General features: G+C 36.5%; 1 protein-coding gene across 1 annotated transcript; it reads right to left on the bottom strand.

Moving 5' to 3' along the window:
* Nucleotides 1–16,339: 16,339 nt before the first annotated feature.
* On the bottom strand, nucleotides 16,340–19,035 carry LOC145137361 (serine/threonine-protein kinase PEPKR2-like). Its single transcript, XM_079071501.1, has 5 exons — nucleotides 18,843–19,035; nucleotides 18,601–18,691; nucleotides 17,553–18,408; nucleotides 17,173–17,469; nucleotides 16,340–16,887 (listed from the first exon to the last, which is right to left on the bottom strand). The coding sequence occupies exons 3-5, from the start codon at nucleotides 18,208–18,210 to the stop codon at nucleotides 16,544–16,546; spliced, it is 1,299 nt and encodes a 432-aa protein (XP_078927627.1). The 5' UTR covers nucleotides 18,211–18,408; nucleotides 18,601–18,691; nucleotides 18,843–19,035; the 3' UTR covers nucleotides 16,340–16,543.
* Nucleotides 19,036–20,259: the final 1,224 nt, after the last annotated feature.

Below are 20,259 nucleotides of genomic sequence, written 5' to 3'. Positions count from 1 at the left end.
GTCGACACACTCGGTTCATCAGATCCATGAACACCGCAGGCGCGTTTGTTAATCCGAATGGCATCACTACAAACTCGTAGTGTCCATAGCGAGTCCTGAATGTCGTCTTGGGGATATCTTCTTCTTGAACTCGCAGCTGATGATAACCCGACCTCAGGTCGATTTTCGAAAAGTAGCTTGCTCCCTGAAGTTGGTCGAAGAGGTCGTCGATTCGGGGTAGGGGATATCGATTCTTGATGGTAAGTTTGTTTAACTCCCGATAGTCGATGCACATGCGAAAGGATCCGTCCTTCTTCTTTACAAAAAGGACTGGTGCTCCCCAAGGTGAGAAGCTCGGTCTAATGAACCCTTTGCTCAACAGTTCATTCAACTGGCTGGACAGCTCTTGCATTTCTGCTGGTGCTAGGCGGTATGGAGCTTTGGCGACGGGGGTAGCTCCGGGAATTAAGTCGATTCGGAATTCGACTTGTCGCGCGAGCGGTACGCCTGGGAGATCTTCTGGGAATACATTGGGGAAGTTGCACACCTCGGGAATGTCTTTGATGTCCTTCACCTCCTGTTTCTTATCTACTATGTGGGCCAAGAAGGCGCGGTATTCCTTTCGGAGATACTTTTGGGCTTTGACGTAAGAGATGACTTGTAAATTTGCACTGGGTTTATCACCATAAATGAGAAGGGTTTCGCCATTTGGCAGATTTAGGCGAACGGCCCTTTCGTAACATAGAATGTCGGCACGATGAGAACTTAACCAATCCATACCCACAATTATGTCGAAACTTTTTATTGTGACTGGCATTAGGTCAATTTTGAATGAATGATTGTCTAAAGTGAGGGTACACCCTGAGTATATATCATCAGTGCGCTCTACTTTTCCATTTGCCATTTCTACGACGTATGAATCTATTAATGACTGGGGATTTTGTTTAAGTAATTGTTTGTATTGGTGGCTCACAAAACTCCTCTCCGCTCCACTATCAAATAGTACGCATGCATAAGAGTTATTGAGGAGAAACGTACCGGTAACCACTGTAGGATCCTTGACTGCTTCCCCATGTCCTATCGCCAGGACTCTCCCCACGCCACCAGCATTTGGGGCTTGTGCTTTGGGGCAGTTTCTCCTGAAGTGTCCTGCTTCACCACATCCATAGCAGGTTTGGCTTGCCCCTGCATTGGCAACTTGGTTGATCGGTCGTGCTGGCGCTTTACAGAAACGAGCGGTATGCCCCTTCCTGTCGCAGTTTTTGCAGTGCATTTCCCGACAAGCACCAGTGTGGTGGAAGTTGCACTTGTTGCACTTAGGGAGATTTCCAGCATATTGCTTCAGTGGTGCTGGGGTGGTAGTAGTAGTGGCAGCACGGACAGCCACAGTTTGTTGCTTCTTGGCGGGGTCCTATGTCGGTTGCTTCTTTTTATTGTTCCAGAACTTCCTCTTGTTGTTCCCTCCTTTTGCTTGGTCAGTGGTGGTGATCACAGTACCACGGCTGGCCCTGTGATCGATAAGTTGTTGTGCCAATTCCTTGGCACTTTCGAAGGTAGCGGGTTTCGAGGCCAGTACACTATCTTGAATTTGGGATGATAGCCCCCAGAGGTATCGTTCCACCTTTTTCTCCTCTGGAGTGACCATTGGTGGACAGAGGAGTGCTAGGTCATTGAATCGGGCAGTGTAAGTTTCAAGATCTGTGCCTGACATTCTGAGGTTCCAGAGTTCTTCTTCGAGTTTTTGTATTTCACCCCTCGGGCAATACTCCTTTAGCATCAACGCTTTTAGGTCTTCCCAGCTTATGGAGTTAGCCACTGTTGGAGTAAGTGATTTAACTCGGCCATTCCACCAAGTGAGAGCCCTACCGGTGAAAGTGAATGTCGCGTACTTGACCTTGCTCGCTTCGGGACAAGCACAGATTTCGAAGACTGCTTCGGTCCTTTCGAACCATTGCATCAATGTGATGACGCCCCCGCTCCCATTGAAGGTATCGGGTTTGCCATTGGTGAAGTCCTTGTAGGTGCATTCCTTTATGCGCCCCGAACTGTCACCCTGGTTAGAGGGTGTAGCACCAGATCCAGATCCACCATTGCCATTAGTGCCGATTTGCGACATAGCTGCTGCCACACCTGCTGCTACTGCAGCCTGGAACATTGTCGGATCAAATTGCGGAGGCGGCGGCGGAGGAGGTGGTGATGCGCTGCTGGAAGGTCTTGGTCTTCTCCTTGGTGGCATAGTTCTGTCACAAGTTTTTAAAATGACAAGTCAGTAAGGACTTCAATATTAATACGAGTCGAGTGTCACTTGTTTTCTCTCATTTGTATTATATTCCGACTTTATTGCATTAGCAAGTAATTCATGGAGAAAGTTTATGCAATTAAACTTATGAATTGAATAGTGGTGACTCAAACGGAGTCATGTGTTCGGTTCCGTGTCTGACCCACTCCTAAGATTCGCTCAATGTGCCCCAGTTATGTGTAATTAAAATTTTAATAAGCTGTTGATACTAATGAGTCTGCCCTAAGTCCACAACCAAACAAGGAACAGGTCCTAAGGCGGACTCACCATTTCTAGGTCGATTACTTCTTTAATTACACATAACGACGAGGTACACTTAAAAATCTTAGAGTTATCAGTTGTAAATTGTTTGTAACACCACATAGTAAAATCTCATGTCAACATCCAATGAAGTAAAATGCATGCCAAATTCATTGATAAACTTTTAGTACATATTGTTTTGGAGAAAATTTGACCTCATAAGGGTCTACATTACATCAATGTAAAAGATAGTTTCGACAACACAAAAGCCCCTTGAATAGTGTAATGACTTAATTGCAGGGTCAACCTACATACAAAAGAGTAGAACCAACGCATGCTCATAAACCTATACTACGAAGTTGTGTGAGTAGTAATGAATCCTACTCATGACGATCCTTCCCTGATGGAGCTTGGGATGATGTCGATGCGCCTTGCAGTTCTACTAATCTCCGTTCGGTTGCAACCATTCTCTCCTCAAGCGCCAAGTATCTTTCCCGATACTCCCTTGCTTCTGCTCGAGCAGCGAGAAGGTCCTGAATGATTTGATCTCTGTAGTGGGAGTCTCGTTCTAGGCCTCTGGTGCGAGCAGTGGTAGACTCTATGATGGCACTTAGTTCCCGGACCTGATCGGTCGTCATTCTACCGCGATCATCCATAATCGCTATCTGTTGAGTCATGACTGGGAGGGCTCTATCGGCTGGTCCTCCGTGGCTGAGGTCATAGAAACCTCGTTGACCTCCATAAGGTGATCGTTGTCGTTGACGGCGACCCCATCCCTCAATTGTGGTCGCCCATCGAGGTACGGGTCCGAAGAAGTCGTATCGGTTGGCGGGAACTCTGGCTATGTAGGGAGGATTGATGACCTCTGGTTCTTCTTCACTTTCGTCTTCATCCATGTCTGCCTCGATGTCTCCCTCTTCTTCTTCTTCTTCCGGTTCCTCCTCGGGTTCCTCTTCGGGGTCCTCTTCGGGATCCTCTTCGATCAGTTCTTCGGGCTCTTCTTCGATCCAGCCGGCGTTTCCCTGATTGGGAAAGTATGGGTCTCCTGGTAAGTGGAATCATGCCATGTCGTTTGTGCGAGAATGGGGGCGTAAGAAGCATGTAACGGTTAATAATATTAATATTGCGCTATAGCAACATATAGATACTCCTATAGTATTTTAAATGTTTAGATTTGGTTCTTAGAGCATTCTTTGTAGAGTGAAGTTAGGTTATTAGATTTGTTGCCCATTACGACTATCCCCCGGTATGTGTAAGTCACTTCTCGGACAGATATAGTTGATCAGGCTATATCCCTCCCAGACTTGATTCACATATACTAAAGCATACTCATAGGGTACAACTCCTCTTCTTTTACTTTATGTTCTCCTAGTTATGACACTACGCGAGTATGTAATGCATGTATGTATACTTTAAACGAAAAAACTATTTATTTTCTAAAAGTATATCCCATTAAAATGTTTTAAAATCAGAGACTTTTAGTCCCAAATGTGTTTATAGTTTGTATATCTTATGTGGTTTGATATACTTAATTCACTATAAACCGTGCTCTGATACCAATCTGTCACACCCCCAAACCAAGGATGGCGGAAACGTCCGGGGGTGGAGGACTTCATGTATAGTATCATAACAACATTTTGCAATAGTGATCAAAGTAAACACAACCAATATATATATAATTGAAAGAGTTACATCATTGTATGAATTACATGTTTCCAAACCAATTACAATATGTTGACAAAACGTGAAATGTTTGACGCCTTAACGTCCCATCCTCAAAAGCACTTGGTTACCTGTTTAGTGATTTCTTGAGAATACAAGTTGGTTTGAAAAAGTGTCAACACAAAGGTTGGTGAGTCCATAAGTTTTTTTTGTATGCAATTATGAAAACCTTTTTCTTGTAAAAGTAGTGTCCGTTCCAGAAAATCCAATATTTTCCTTAATGTGTAAATGTAGTCTTAAAACCCAAAGACCATAATGTACAATTAATTTGTCATATTTATAGTAAAACAATGCAAGTTTAAATCGACATAAACTCGTTTGATTTCAATGAAATCCCCGTGAATTCTATGTTTGTTAATACTTTCTGTGAGTTATTATAACCATGTTATGACCTAGTTGGCCTGAAACGACGTTCTTCAGACGTCGGAAATGTTATGACATTTGTCACCTCAGACCTGCCGGTCTAGCTGTTGGATGCAGCTCAGGTGTGGGTTTGTCAAACCCAATATAGATCTATATACAACTATCACGCTCTCCCTCCAGGAGACTCTGGTTACAATACAGGACTTATTTGTAAAGTGAAGCGAATGTCTCACAAAGTCATTAACGAAATTACGTGTTGTGTAATGAAAATCCTCTTTGTATAAATGTACCCTTTTGAAATGTATGTATTATGTAATATATCATAAACTATACCTATTATAGTTTATCAAAACAAGGGTAGTAGTAGTAATGTATGTAAACTACACTTAACATAGTTTATCCAAATGTTTGTATGTAATGGATGTACTTTGATCATAACAATTTGTTATTTCTATGCTTTATCTAGCAAAATCCATTTGTTAACTGTTGTATGTCCTTATACTAAGACAAAATGTCATATAATGCAATAACATATAATCACATAAAGATATACACCTTGCTCAACATGTTACAAGGTGTAATGAAATTGATAGCATTTTTCTGTTGTTAACAATTTCTATTACTGTTCTTAGAAAATTTGTAGAAAAATCATCAAAGGTCCAAATCCGAATCCGTAAATTCTGAGAGTTTGGAAAATGATCTAGTTTGTTCATAAATTTTCTCACGATTTTTAGTGACCTCCAACTTAGGTGAAAACGTCCATAATCACAGACTGGTCCGGATTGGTTCTTGAAATGATAGGCAGTTTTGTAAAAATCACCATAAATTGTAGAAAAATCTTATGGAGATGTGCAAGTAGCCATTTTAAAGCTAAGAACTTGAAATACTTGAACCTTGTACAGTTTTGAAAACAAAAATGTTTAAGTTGGCCAAAACAGTCCGTGAATGGAGTCCAACTTTTCTGATGAAAGCTGTTAGAAGAATTAAGTTGTGTTCTTGGTGTTTTAACTTGTATTCCCCCCCCCCCCCCCCCCCCCTTAAAACATAAGAAAACATGAAAATGTAGGGGTATGAACTCACCTTGTGTGATTTAAGTGGATGAGTGTTGGAGAAGGGAAGTGTTCAACTCAAGAACACTTGAAGAAGCCTTGAAGATTTTGAGAATCTAACACCAAAGGGATGGAATTTGTGTGAGCAACCCATGATTTGAGTAGAATGAAGTGTAATAATCACAAGGAGGATGAGTTATACTTACCAAGAGTGAAGAAAACTTGATGATCAGCCTTGAAATCCTGAAATTGAGAGAGAAAGTTGGAGAGAAAAGTTGTGTTTGATCTTTGGTGGAAATGAGTGAAGTGGGTGAAATGAAGAGAGAGAGTGAGAGTCTTTCAGCTCTTTGGACGAGATAATGGCTGAAAAATGATGAGAAAGTACCTTGACATGACCAGGGTAGGGTGGGAGGAGTGGCTGGCCATAGAGTGGGTGAGGGGGGGGGTTGCTTGTGTCATAAAGTAAAGCAAGGTCAACACTCCACCTTAATTACTCCAACCACTAAATCTTGGATAAGATTTGCATTAAAAACGTGATTAATTAAGACATATGGGTCTTAATATGTTAAAATAAAGTTTTGGGTGGAAATCCCTCGTTAAAATAATTAAAGACGGGCTTAAAACTGAGTCGGGGTCGAAAACCGGGTAGAAAAACGCAAAATCCAAAGTCAGGAGGTGATTCCGGTCTTGGTCGCTGAAGTGGACCCGAAGTGGAGCTTAGTCGTGGATGCAGAAGGAAGGCGCTGCGGTCCGAAGTTAAGAGGCTGCGGTCCGAAGTCAGGAGAACCGGAAGCGAACATCGGATGCGGGCTCCATGCCGCTGCGGTCGGTGGCTGCGGTCGGCGGCTGCTGGCTGCGGCTCCTCAAGGAGACTCCGGTTCAAGGAGGGTTTGATCCCTATAGAAGGGCTCCGGCCCTAAGAGGCTATTTTCCAAGGTATCTTCCCGTTTCGCATGGTTTTTCACCAAGTCAAGTGTCGGGACGCCCCAATTGATTACGAAAAAAAAAAACCAAAAGAGGTTTTGAGAGAGATTTGGGAGAGATTTGACGTTCTTGGAGAGATTTCTTATACAGAGAGAGATTTGGGAGAGATTTGACGTTCTTGGAGAGATTTCTCATACAGAGAGAGATTTGGGAGAGATTTGACGTTCTTGGAGAGATTTCTTATACAGAGAGAGATTTGACGTTCTTGGAGAGATTTCTTATACAGAGAGAGATTTGGGAGAGATTTGACGTTCTTGGAGAGATTTGGGAGAGATTTGACATTCTTGGAGAGATTTCAAATAGAAGGAGATAGAGTGAAAACGATTGAGGGAGGTTTCGTTTGTGACCTTTTTGAGTGTCCGGCTTTGCAATGCAAGGTCCGTAAACCCCGTTAAGTCATGTTTTAGTGTCCTACACACTCCCGATGAGTGTGCAATAGTGTTTTATCTCTTTGGTTCATTGTTTAGCATTATCAAGGCTAAGAAAAATTAAACACACGAATTTTCCAAATGATGTTTTCTCATTAAAATAGCGGGTTGTTTAGTAATTACATAGAGTAAACCCTAACATACAAGGGTCAACTGAGTTGACCGGTTTGACTTGTTGACTTTGTTTGACTTTGTTTGACTTTGACTTGACCGGAAATTGATGATTGTCACACTCGCCGAGTTTCTCCTTATGACAGAATCGGGACTTTCCGTTTGAAATCGTCGAGTCCTTCAATGAACTCATCGAGTTCCCCTTCATACAAGTCGGGGCATTTCATTGCAAATCGTCGAGTTCATCCTTGAACTCGTCGAGTTCCTCTTCATATATGTTGGTACATTTGCTATCAACTCGCCGAGTTCATCCTTGGACACGTCGAGTTCTTTGATCTTCAAGTCTATAAACACGTACAACTCGCTGAGTCATCTTCTAGACTCAACAAGTTTGCTCAATAACAGAAAAGGTTGGGGAACCACGACCCAACTCGCCGAGTCCTAAGAACGACTTGTCGAGTTCCCCAAAGTCTAATTCCATACTGCCGATTTTAGTCGGGCTTAATGCATCCAAAACATACATCTGGCCTTCTAGGGCCGATATAACATGTAAAGTTACAAACTTTACGTTCATGCATGGGTTGTTTAGCTTAAAAGGCTCTAAAACTGGTTCATGGGATGCATGGGACTCCCATGGCCATAAAGTTGGCACCTTTATGCCATGGAGTCCCTCAAAGACTCTGGATCTGAAGTCTTAACCCTAAACATGCTTGCATCCATGAATGGTTCCAAGAATGGTTCCTTAAAGCCCTAAACTACTCCATCAAGGGATCTAGTAAATGAATAGTCAAGGTATAGACTTTATGCCTCAAATGAACTAGAAATAGAGCACAAACTCCAGATCTACTTGCTTCCTTTTGAACCCCCAAGCTTCCTCTTCCTTCTCAAGCTTCAAAATCACCAAAAGCACACAACAATGGCTCAAGAACACAAAAAATGAGTTAGGGTTTCGAATTAGGATTTTCTGGACTAAGGGAGGCGATGAGGGAGGCCAAAATGGGGTGTCAAGGTCTTTAAATAGGGTGCATACCCTAAAAATTAGGGTTTCACTCAGGCAGCCCTACTCGTCGAGTCGAGGCTCCTCGACTCGTTGAGTAGACTTCAAGTCCCGCGTCCAACAATATTTTGTTCCTACTCGACGAGTTTGGGGCCTCCAACTTGTCGATTCCCCTTGCAAAAACGAATAACTATTATTTAAAATACATACCAGGAACCGGGCGTTACATGGCAAGAACTTCACGCGCATCACGGGTTAGATGACGAAAGCTTTTTTCAAAATCAGACACGGTATATGAGTTGGATGTCATCCAGAACAAAGGTTTCAATGTTCTGCCAGAGACGCCACTTGTGCGTATATACATGAACACACTTTTAGAAGTATACCCATGATAAGAATCAGGGAATACATGATCTATGCAAGAACTAAGGTCATCATCCATATTGGTTATGAACGATACTTCCCTACCTTGTCTGAGAGATTCCTTTAACCTCATAAGGAACCAGGTACAACAGTAGATAATACTTTCCACAGCCAAACCAAATGCTATAGGGAGGGTCTAGTTGTTCATGTCCACAGACACCGCTACGAACATTGTGTGTAGGTAGTCCCCTCTTAAACGGACACTACCGATGAAGATGACAGGCAGCAAGAAACCTATGAATGCATGAAGCTGTATTTTTTTTTTGGAATACATAACAATTAGTTAAGATATAGAAACAATATCAATTTTGAAGAAACAATAGAAAAATGGAATATATATATATATATATATATATATATATATATATATATATATATATATATATATATATGTATATATATGTGTGTGTGTGTATATATATATATACCACACATCCAATAGCCACAAAACAAGCTTGGAAACGATCCATCACATCAGTTTTGATGTGAGTGTAAGTATGCGAGTTGGTTCGCCTAAGGTTTGTAGGTAAACAGGTAGATTGTTAAAGCTTTCTTCGTGCTCACTCTAAGAAACTCATATTCAAGCAGTTATAATAGATAATTACGAATTATCGGAGGTAAGGGTTTAAGTACATACGAACATATATATATATATATATATATATATATATATATATATATATATATATATATATATATATATAGAGAGAGAGAGGTAGGTTCAAATGTTTCTCACATCTATTGTGTGCTAGAATGCACCAATAAGAATTTAGTAAAAGTTATATGTATATTAAATGATATCCATACTTGTAATTTTTTTATGGAAACTAATTAAATTCGTCATTAATGTCAACAATAATATTCTTTCAGAATAAATTCGTATTTAGAAGAATGAGATGTATTCTAGCAGAATGAGAGTGTATTCTAGTAGAATACGCTCTCATTCTTCATATTCCATGCAACTTTATTGTATTTTAAGGTGAGTGAGTCCTGAAACAAAAAACGAACTCATACATAAAAACATAGATGCGAATTCATTCTGAAAGAATGTTATTGCTGACATTAATAACGAATTTAATTAGTTTCCATAAAAAGAGAATTATAATTATGGATATCATTTAATATACATACAATTTTGGAAATCATTTAATATCTATCTTTATCTAATTAAATAATTATTTAATTTTATTAAATTCCTATTGGTGAATTCTAGCACACAATAAATGTAAGAAACACATTAACCTAGCCCTATATATATATATATATATATATATATATATATATATATATATATATATATATATATATATATATATATATAGGAGATAAAAATTGAGTTTCTAATCCAGAATAACGATCCAGAATATATATATATATATATATATATACATATATATATATATATATATATATATATATATATAGGAGATGAAATTTGAGTTTCTAATCCGGAATAACGATCCGGAATACCTGTCCGGAACTTGTGTCCATGACTTTGAATTGTCACTTCAAAGCAGGAGACTGACAATCATACATACATTCCTGTTTCGGACTGCCATAGCCCGGAATGGCAGTCTGGAATGTTACGAAGATTGTTATTTTGGACCAGAGCTCCGGAATGAGTACACATACTCCACAATTCCATATTATGGAATGAGTTGTCAAGGAGGGCTTCGGAACGAATTACCTTACTCTGGAATGACCTATTTTGGAGAAAGTGGTCATTTTACAATATATATATATATATATATATATATATATATATATATATATATATATATATATATATATATATATATATATATATATATATATATATATATATATATATAGGAGATAGGTTCAGGTGTTTTAAGTAAGTATTGTGTTATTGTATGCATAAATGTGGGTCAATCAAAATTTAAAATAAAAATAAATAATTAAATAAATAAATAAGGGTAAAGAGGTAATTTGATAATTAGTTTCCACAAATAAGATCCTATAATTATGGTAACCATTGACTTCAACTACTTGGCTTTTTAAAACCACCGTAACCCTAATCAAACCATCTCCGGCCGTCACCTCCATCCTTATGCCTCCCACCACCGCCGCCACCCTACCCTCTTGCTCCTCCGACCACCGTATCCACCGCCCTTCTGTCCAAACCAGATGGCGAGATTGGAGAAAGCCAACAACACATCCCCTTTTACCGACTTATCCCCTTATGTCCCGATTTATCCCCTTTTCACGATCCAGGTATGATTTTCGATTAGGGTTCTTATTATATCAATTTGGGGTTGCTGGAAATCTTTTTCACACACACAAATCGGGAATTCCTTGATCATCAACTTGAAACCCGTTTTCTTCTTCTCTCTTGCGATACCACTTCTCGATCAACATCGCTTGTATGAGAATCCATGGACTCTTCCTCGTTCTCACTCTCAGCTTCTCTCCCTCTCTCGATTCCAGTCGCACGCAAAACACACACACAATCCACCCACACCCTCTCTCTAATTATTCACGGTTTTTAGGGGAGAAAAAGGAAGGTGTTTGACTCCTAAAAAGGCAGAAATAATCGAGAATGGCGGGAATCATCTAACTTTCGGAAGTATCTCGTCTGGTAGGCTCAAAAGGGTAAGAAGGCAAGTCTCCCTCTGATGCGTCCATTTCAGTGGAGAAGAAGTTCTTAAAGCTGATAAATTGCTGCGATTTAATACAATTTGATTTAAAATGGATTTTTAAATGCCTTCAGCTGTTAGGAACTTAGGATAGTTTGATCTTTATCTTGCATTTTACTAGAGTTCATGGGCATTATAGAGAAACGTTTGAGTTGATAGTTTGTGTTGGTTGAAATGTTATGTTTATCGCAACTGAATTGATGAAGACTTATGCAAGGATTGGGGCCATATTCCACAAGCATCAAGAAAGCTGAAAAAGATGTAAAGTAAATGGCGAAAAGGATCAATGATTTACGTGGTAAGCTAATTCTATCGGAATAGAATCACGAATTCAAATTCTATCGGAATGGAAACATGAATTCTAATTCTGTGGGAATGGAATATGGATTTTTTCTCATTGATTATACATGTTCTACAATTTTTGGTTATTGGTTTTGGTGCAGTTAACAAGTCCGCTTATTTTTCCAAAGGAATATAGTTTTTTTATTTATCATTTGCTAATGCGTTATTGGATTCTAAACTACAATTGGATTTGTTTTCATAGAAGTTGATGCTTGAAGAGGTTGATGCTTGAAGAACGGACAACAAAATTAAAAGTGTTTCTTAGCAACATTATTCTTTTAGAATGAATTAGTGTATTTGTTAGATTTTGATGTTTTTTTTTCGATTTGAAAGTTTTTTAGTTTTATTCTTTAACAATAAATGTAATTCTTAACAATTGTTACATGTATTCTATAAGAATTAATGTAATTTTTGTTTTAATTCTTCAATTGCTGGTTCGAGAATTTCTTATTCTATAAGAAATTTTTAAAGTCATGATCAAGAAATTTTGTTATTCTAGAATATTATTATTTTTGAACATACTCAAACATATTCTGTCAGAATGTCCGAATTAAAAACCTTATAATTAGTAAAAATCGGATTTTTAAAATTAATAGAATCTATGATCCCTTAAAATATGCAAATTTCCTTTATTAAATATGTATTAATTGACTAAAATACCATTCTAGTTAAATTGGATGGTATTTTTCAATTATTTTTAATTCAATAATATGTATTAATCACTTTATTAAAATAAGTAAAATGATTGGCCCACGTTTATGCATACAATAACACAATAATTAGTTTTAATAGAATAACCTAAGCCATATATATATATATATATATATATATATATATATATATATATATATATATATATATATAATGTTGTTATTATTACCATAAAAATACTCATTTATAAGGGTTATATTACTCAATTTCCCTTGTGTGGAACGCCCCCAAATGCTTACCTTATTAGTTTAGTATGAATAAACAAAAGAAATTTTCAGATAAGTCTCAATATTTTGGTCCAGTTTATGAAAAAAAAAATTCAAAATTTTATTTTTTTAACAAAAAAGTCTCGACTATCAGATAAAAAAATCAAAATAGTTCATTTTTACCAGTAAACTATTTTTTACCCGGTTACCTCTGGAAAAGTCTCATTATTTTGATTCAATTTATGAAAAAGTCTTAATTTTTTTACTTAAACTCTTTTACTATTTCACTAAAAAGTTGGAAATTTCTTGGTTCCATTTATGAATTGGAATAAACATCATTAAACTCTATAAATCTAAGAATCAAAGTCTTATATAACAAATTGTTTGCCACAAAAGTATGACGTTAGCATCATTTTCAACTCATCATCGTCCATATAATCCATTTTTCACACACATTTATGTTACAATGTAACGTCCCAAAATTCAATTCGCTTTTTAAATAAGAGTATTAAATCTTAATAAATCATTCATCAAACCTTCATTCATAATATTAATCCATTTCAAATCAACATATCTCATCATAAAATCGTCATACTAAACCATCAAAATGTCTGGTTGCAGAAGCATGAATATTGTTTTGAAAATCAACGTATAATAAGATAAAATATTGGATAAATGTCCTGCACATGAGAATGTCTGGACGTCATAGTCATGTTGGCTCCTTCCCTTCAACACTGATCAATTATGTAATTAATATACGAATCCATTCGTTCATAATATTAAGAACACAACATGTTAGTAATTTTTTTAAGCTCATGTGGATCTTGATGATTTACAATGCGTTTGGAGATGATTCACATTTTAGACCCTCCAAACGCATTTGTAAGATGATTCACAAGAAAAAATTCCCAAAAAAACATCTTTATGATTCATTTTTAAGTAAATTAAAAAAAATTCATTTTTATGACAATTTTAGTGAATAACAACAAAATCATTGTATAAATAAATCATCGAGATGTTTTTTTGAGAATTTTTTCTTGTGAATCATCTTACAAATGAATCATCTAATGATTCATTTTGTTTGTTCGCGAAAAAAATATGTAGAAAAAAAACTTCTTACCTTCCTACCAAAAATTTATATATATATATATATATATATATATATATATATATATATATATATATATATATATATATATATATATATATATGCATGAACTCAAAAAAATCAAGGATCTTGATGATTTACAATGCGTTTGGAGGGTCTAGAATGTGGAAACTTCACAGGAAAAACACTTCTTCAAGCTCCACTAGCTTTCTTTCTACTTCAAATACCTCTCAAACAAAACACAGTCCTCTTAAATGCACAAAGGGGCTAGGACTACGTTCTAGTAAAGGAGGCTAATGTTTAGAAGAAACCCTCAAACTTAGCACCACTATATAGAGCTCAAGGCTTAAGATTTAGGGTTTTGGCATTAACGGTTTCGCGTCGTAACATTTAGAAGTCGCATCGCTACTTATCTATGTGGCTTGCATCACGACCTTTAGAAGCCAACCGCGCTTTGCCAAAAGCCCCAAATCTTAATCTTTAAACAAATCAACATGAATTTAACTTATACCTACAAACTGAGTGTTACGTACAAGTATTATAAGATATTCAAATTATGTGATGTACACCTTATTACAATCTACCTAAAAGTAAGTTAAAGAAAAACCAATGGTTATGTTCATATAAGAAATCATTGACCGATGACAAACTGATCAATACAATAATAGGTTAGGTGAGGTTGTACGGATTTTAGAGAAGAGCATGAATTTCATCCTTAAACCTTAGGCATATATGAACAATTCTTCCATTGATCAATTACTTCACATGTCAATAAATTTAAATTCTAAAGCTCTAAAACACCAAGACCATAAGAAATCTTATGTTTGTTCTTCTATGGATTCACTTCTATGATCACTTTTAGTTTGACACATGAAAATGTTTAAAATGAAGATGTATTTTAGATGGCATATCAATATACTACATCCGTTCCAAATTAATTGTCCACATTTGACTCTTAAAGTCTTTATTCTTCAACTTTGAACTTAAATATTTTTTTATAGATAATACTTTATGCAAAATATATGAATGGATCGTGTTTTAAATGTCTTTTCATTATTATAAGTTTCATCAAGTAATATCTAACACAAATAAAAATATTTAAGGTCAAAGTTGAAGAAAAAAGACTTCAAAAGTCAAAAGTGGGCAATTAATTTGGGACGGAGGGAGTATAACATTGTGATTTTATGTTATGTCAAGTGATTCAATGATGGATTTACTCTCGACCCAGTTCGTACAAAAGACGACAATGTCATTTTCCATTTACATCATAGAAAATAGTCCTGAAAGTGTAACGATAATTGTTAGAACTTAGAACCATGGAATATTTTAGAACCAAGAAATTTCCAGATTTTTTGTGAAAGTGTAAAAGAGGAGAAGTTAAATAAAAATTTGGGACTTTTTCTTAAACTATGCAAAAATAATGTGATTTTTCTGGAGGTAACGGGGTAAAAATAGTTTACCGGTAAAAAAATGTTCATTTGAATTTTTTATCTGGTAATCAAGATTTTTTTGTTAATAAAAATTTATGACTTTTTAATAAACTAGACTAAAATATTATGATTTTCTTAATTTTCTTATTTCGGGATTTATCATATTGAATGAGAGATTTATTATTGCAACATGTTAATTTAATAACGAATTTATTATTTAGAAATACCATAACAACCAAGTTTTTAAGTTTAGGTTTAGGTTAAAAAAATGTCATATTTTGTTAACTTATCAAAATATAGTTATGGATCACCTAACATCCAACCATCCATGAACACCCTGACATAAAGGGTGTCTTCAGTAGAACTAATTGGTAGTCGTAAGCTAACTAATTGGTAATTGTAAGCTGTAAGTTTTATTTTTATGAATGTTTGGAAAAAATAGTTATAAACTTTTAAAACATGTAAAATTGTATAAAATGACTTATCTAAAATACATCATTGATTTCATGGTTGTCAAAATCGCGATCCTGATCGTAGGATCGTACGATCCTAGGTATGAAAAACGATCCGGATCGTAAAAGGATCGTATTTGAGGTAGGATCGTAGGATCGAGATCCGATCCGATCCTACCTTCCCTTGATTCTTTTTTTTTTTTTTTTTTTTTTTTTTTTTTTTGCAAATGAATTTTTTTACCACTTTATGTCTTTTACCTTTTACCAATTTACCATTTATCATTATTGTGGCTTATGACTGATATTTTGAAGTTTTTATAACTTTTGAACGAAAAATTAAATGTTTGAAATATTTTTCATGATTAAAAATTATAAATTAAAATTATATTTTATTTTGTGGGATCTTAGGATCCCGATCTTACAAACCCAAAAACGATCTTAAGTAGGATCCCGATCTTGACAACCTTGATTGATTTAAATAATAAAAAATAAAAAATAAAAAGTTTGGAGCTCTAACTCCGAACAAACCTTTTATAAGTTATCCGAACAAACCTTTTATAAGTTATTTGAAGTAGGTTTTGGATTTGAAACTTTTTGTTATAGTTAAAAGTTTGGAGCTCCGACACAGAACAAACCTTTTATATGTCTTACCGGCAAATTTGTTATATTAAACTAAAAGGATATCTAAAGGGAGTCGCTATCCTCATCGTTCCATCTTTTTGGTAGAACATAAAAAGGAGAAATTGGGTAGAACATAAGGAGCACAGATTTTATCCTATTCATATTAATCTCAATCTAATTAAATTCATGTCAAACGTTTGAAACTTGTTAGATCATGTAATGTCAATCCAGCAAAAACAAGATTGCCATAGCATACCACTAAAATATGCATTCTATTTACACAGTTTTTTTTTTCATATTTTCAGTACGACAGGGTAAAAAACACATGAAAAACAACCCAAATGAACGGAATTTACAACACAAACCGGCTCAAAAGCCACGTTTTCTTGCAGTCAAAGTCAATTCATCATCCTTCACATAGTCAAAATGCTGCACAAAGACTCTTTATGTTAATGTTAGCCGAATGTTCTTGTTGCACGGGATCATTAGGACCACATATCCTGCTTCTCTTGGGCTCTGATATCCTTACACGTGAAATTGCCAATGCAAGCATATCAACCATACAACAATCTTCATCTTCCTCTAAATCATTTGGGAACATTGAAGTAGAGTTGTCATCAAATGAGGTGTTAATGGTCCTCTCATACTCCATTTCCAGCACATCGGTCAGCAATTGTGTAGTCAAGTTTCCACAAGTTTGCACTCGGGAACCGAAAGTTAGAGGTCCTAATGTCGGGTTCGTGTAAAAAAGTATCCATGGATGTCCTATTAAACAAAAAAGAAAATTCGTTAGATGAAAAAACAAGGATTAATAAAATAAAAAAACATTAGGCCCACATTACACGACAGACTAGGTTGTATTGTGTTTGACATGTATTGTCCTGGAACTAGAATCGATGTTAATGGGACAAAATTTTAAATTTTTTTGTCCCACACAAAAAGATGGAAAAGGGATTCGCTCTGACATCAGCAGTGTCAGTCCAATGCATGTCAAACACAGTATAACCTGTAACGTCTTGTCCAATGGACAGGAGAGTATCCAGAGCTTACGTAGTACTTCCTCAGCAGTGTACCTCTCGGATACATTTCTTGTTAGCATATGTCCAATCAGATCACAGGCAGGTTGAGATACCGTTTCCCATAATTCGCCTTGAAAATCAAGCGTCACGTTCTTGACCGCCTCAAACACCGTATTTACCGAATTGCCACCGAACGGAAGGTAACCAACCAAAACCGCATGTAGGACCACACCCGCGCTCCATATATCCACTTTCTCAGAGTAACCACCCGTCAAAACTTCAGGTGCCACATAAGCAGGACTCCCAACCACACCATATAGACTCTGACCTATTAAAACAAATACTCCTACATGTTAGTAGGAAGTAGCTGGTAACTGGTAACCAGTATAAAACAAGTATTTCAATTATTACCATTAGCAATTCTAGCAGCCAACCCGAAATCAGCAAGCTTAATCGAACCATTAGCCGAAAGAAGGATATTTTCAGGTTTCACATCACGATGAATAACGCCCATGTCATGACAGTATTTAAGAACTAACATCAATTCCTTGATTAAATTAGCAGCTTTTTGCTCTGAAAACAAACCATCTTCCCACATCTGATCAAGCAACCTCCCACCAGAGCAAAGCTCCATAACAAGATGAAAAGATTGAACATCTTCATACACTGCCTTCAATGTCACAACACCCGGATGACCGGAAAGATGCTGCATAATCTCAACTTCTTTATGAACAATCTCATCCCCTTTTGGTAAAATCTTGCATGCAAATTGTTCTCCGGTGACCTTATTCCGGCACTTGACCACTGATCCAAACTTCCCGTTTCCGATCGTTTCGCCTCGTTCGAAATCTTGATCGATTTTCTTCTTTCGACCGGTTTGTGTCAAGGCATCGAGACACCCGATTTTACGTTTTAGACCCCTGCCACGTGGGTCGGAATACACATTGACGAAAGGCGGTGCGGTTGCGATTCCGATTCCGATTATGAAACGTTTATGATTGGTGGATTGTTTGAAATCAGTTGATTTGTGTCGAGTGATTCCCTTTCTCTTTCTTCGCATATGGTCCATATATAAGTCAATAAAATCATGAACGATACATTTTTTTCAGACAAAATCCCTAAAAATTGGACTTAACTAGTTAGCTATTTTCTAATCAATGGAATTAGACAATTTCATTTTCCTATATCATATTCCGAATTCATATCAGACACACTGAAAAGCTTAAAAAAAATCAACGCAAATGAAGTCCATAGATATGGCTACAATCTGCAACATCAAGAAACATAAAAAGAGCGAACTTTGAGATTAAGAACAAAGAAGGGTTAGTCGCGGGTGATTTAAATCTTTTCTAGCAGGTGGGTATCAATGGAAAACAGTTCCGATCTATCGATTACTCCATGTAATTCACATAAAATTTAGAAATAATGGAGTCTAAAGTAGGTGAGTAAGGAAAAGAACCTCTTAAAATGAGAAGTCTCTTGCTCTTCTTCTTCCAACCCATTTCAACAAACGATCCACGCATCGGATTGGTTTCATCCAGAGTCTTATTCTGCATAAATCAAAAGGAAAAGAGGGATAGGAAGGAGCAGGATTAGCAGAGATTCTCAAAAACACAGATCGGAATCGAGGAAGAAACTGCTGAAGAAAAAGAGATGGGGCTATCCGATTCGATTGAACAATCGAGAACAGTGGTTTATTACCTTCATTGGAGGAGGAAAATCTGAAGGGGAATACTGGGTAATGCACGTGATTTTGAGTCTTTACAACACAAAACAGTGGTAGTGGTCGCACTGCCTGCCACTGCTTGCCATATTTATGTCTTCAGTCTTCACGCTATCTGCCGTGCACTCAACTCGCCCTCTTTTCCATTCGCAAGTGAAGACAGTATTATGTTTCGGAACGTGTTTACTGTTTTGGTTCGCGTAAATGGAATTAGGGTGTCATTGTCTTGGGAAATCAATTAAACAGTAATCTAAGGCTACAGTCTATGAATTGGGGTAGTAAATTGGAGTCTCTATCAAATCGGGTAGTGTCTATTTGATTCCTAATTTTTTTTTACTTTCGTAATGGTTTAGTTCCTACCAAATCTAAAATAACTATGTAATAGGATGAACAAAAAGTGAATCTATTGAAAAAGGGGTGTTAGTAATGGTGGTTATGAATGTAACCCTAGTGATATTAGGGTTAGATATCGTCCAAATCTATCTAATCGGTAATAACTTAAAAAGGTAACGAATTTTTAAAAATATACAAAAATGATCATTGTCTTTTTTTTAGTACATGAAATACCATTTAACCGGCTATTGTAGGTTACCTGGTTTCTAAATGTTCAAAAAATATCATTGTTGTTTTTTTAGTATAAAAAATATCATTAAAGTTACTATTTGTGTACAGAATACCAATGAATGTGTTCAAATAAAACTTTATGGTAACCAGGTACTTCAGGTAAATGGAAAAAAGACTTAAAAGTGTAACGAAGATTTCAAAATGTTCAAAAAATATTGTACTTTTTGTTAACTGTGTTGTTGTACTTTTTGTTAACTGTGTTGTTGTCGGATTATGTAGAACACGGTCACCGAAGATTATGAATCATCATATCAGTTCACAACATTTGTGCAAATATCTTTCATTCATTCACTCGATCGATCTTATGGTAACAAGAGAAGTAAGTGGGTAACAACCTTAGTTAAGCATTATTGCTTCCCGATTACATTATATGCCTCAAACCTAAAACATATATACGTTATATAGATGCACATATTATACATCAAGATTAGTCGTTCATTAGTGTTGCGGCACAAGAGAGACACAAAGGAGAAACGAGTGTGACGTTCTGTCATGAGCTTCCTAAATATGGATTTAGATACAAACTGATCGAGTGATGGAATGAAAGAGAGTACACAATTGGTGTGAAATGGTATGACGATGACTAATCTCCGATGAACGTGTTCTATATAATCCGGAAACAACGAAGCTAATAAAAGGTGGAGTAAATTACACGAATGGTCCCTATGGTTTGGGGTAATTAGCGCGCTTGGTCCATAACTTATTTTTTAACGTGGAAGGTCCCTACTGTTTGTTTTTGTTACGCGCTTGGTCTCTGTCTTACCTAAAAAG

Source organism: Lactuca virosa, chromosome 9 (genome assembly GCF_052849685.1).
Source record: "Lactuca virosa cultivar CGN04683 chromosome 9, Lactuca_virosa_CGN04683_v6, whole genome shotgun sequence".
NCBI classification, from domain to species: Eukaryota; Viridiplantae; Streptophyta; class Magnoliopsida; order Asterales; family Asteraceae; genus Lactuca; species Lactuca virosa.
This window is presented reverse-complemented; position numbering and strand designations above follow the sequence as displayed.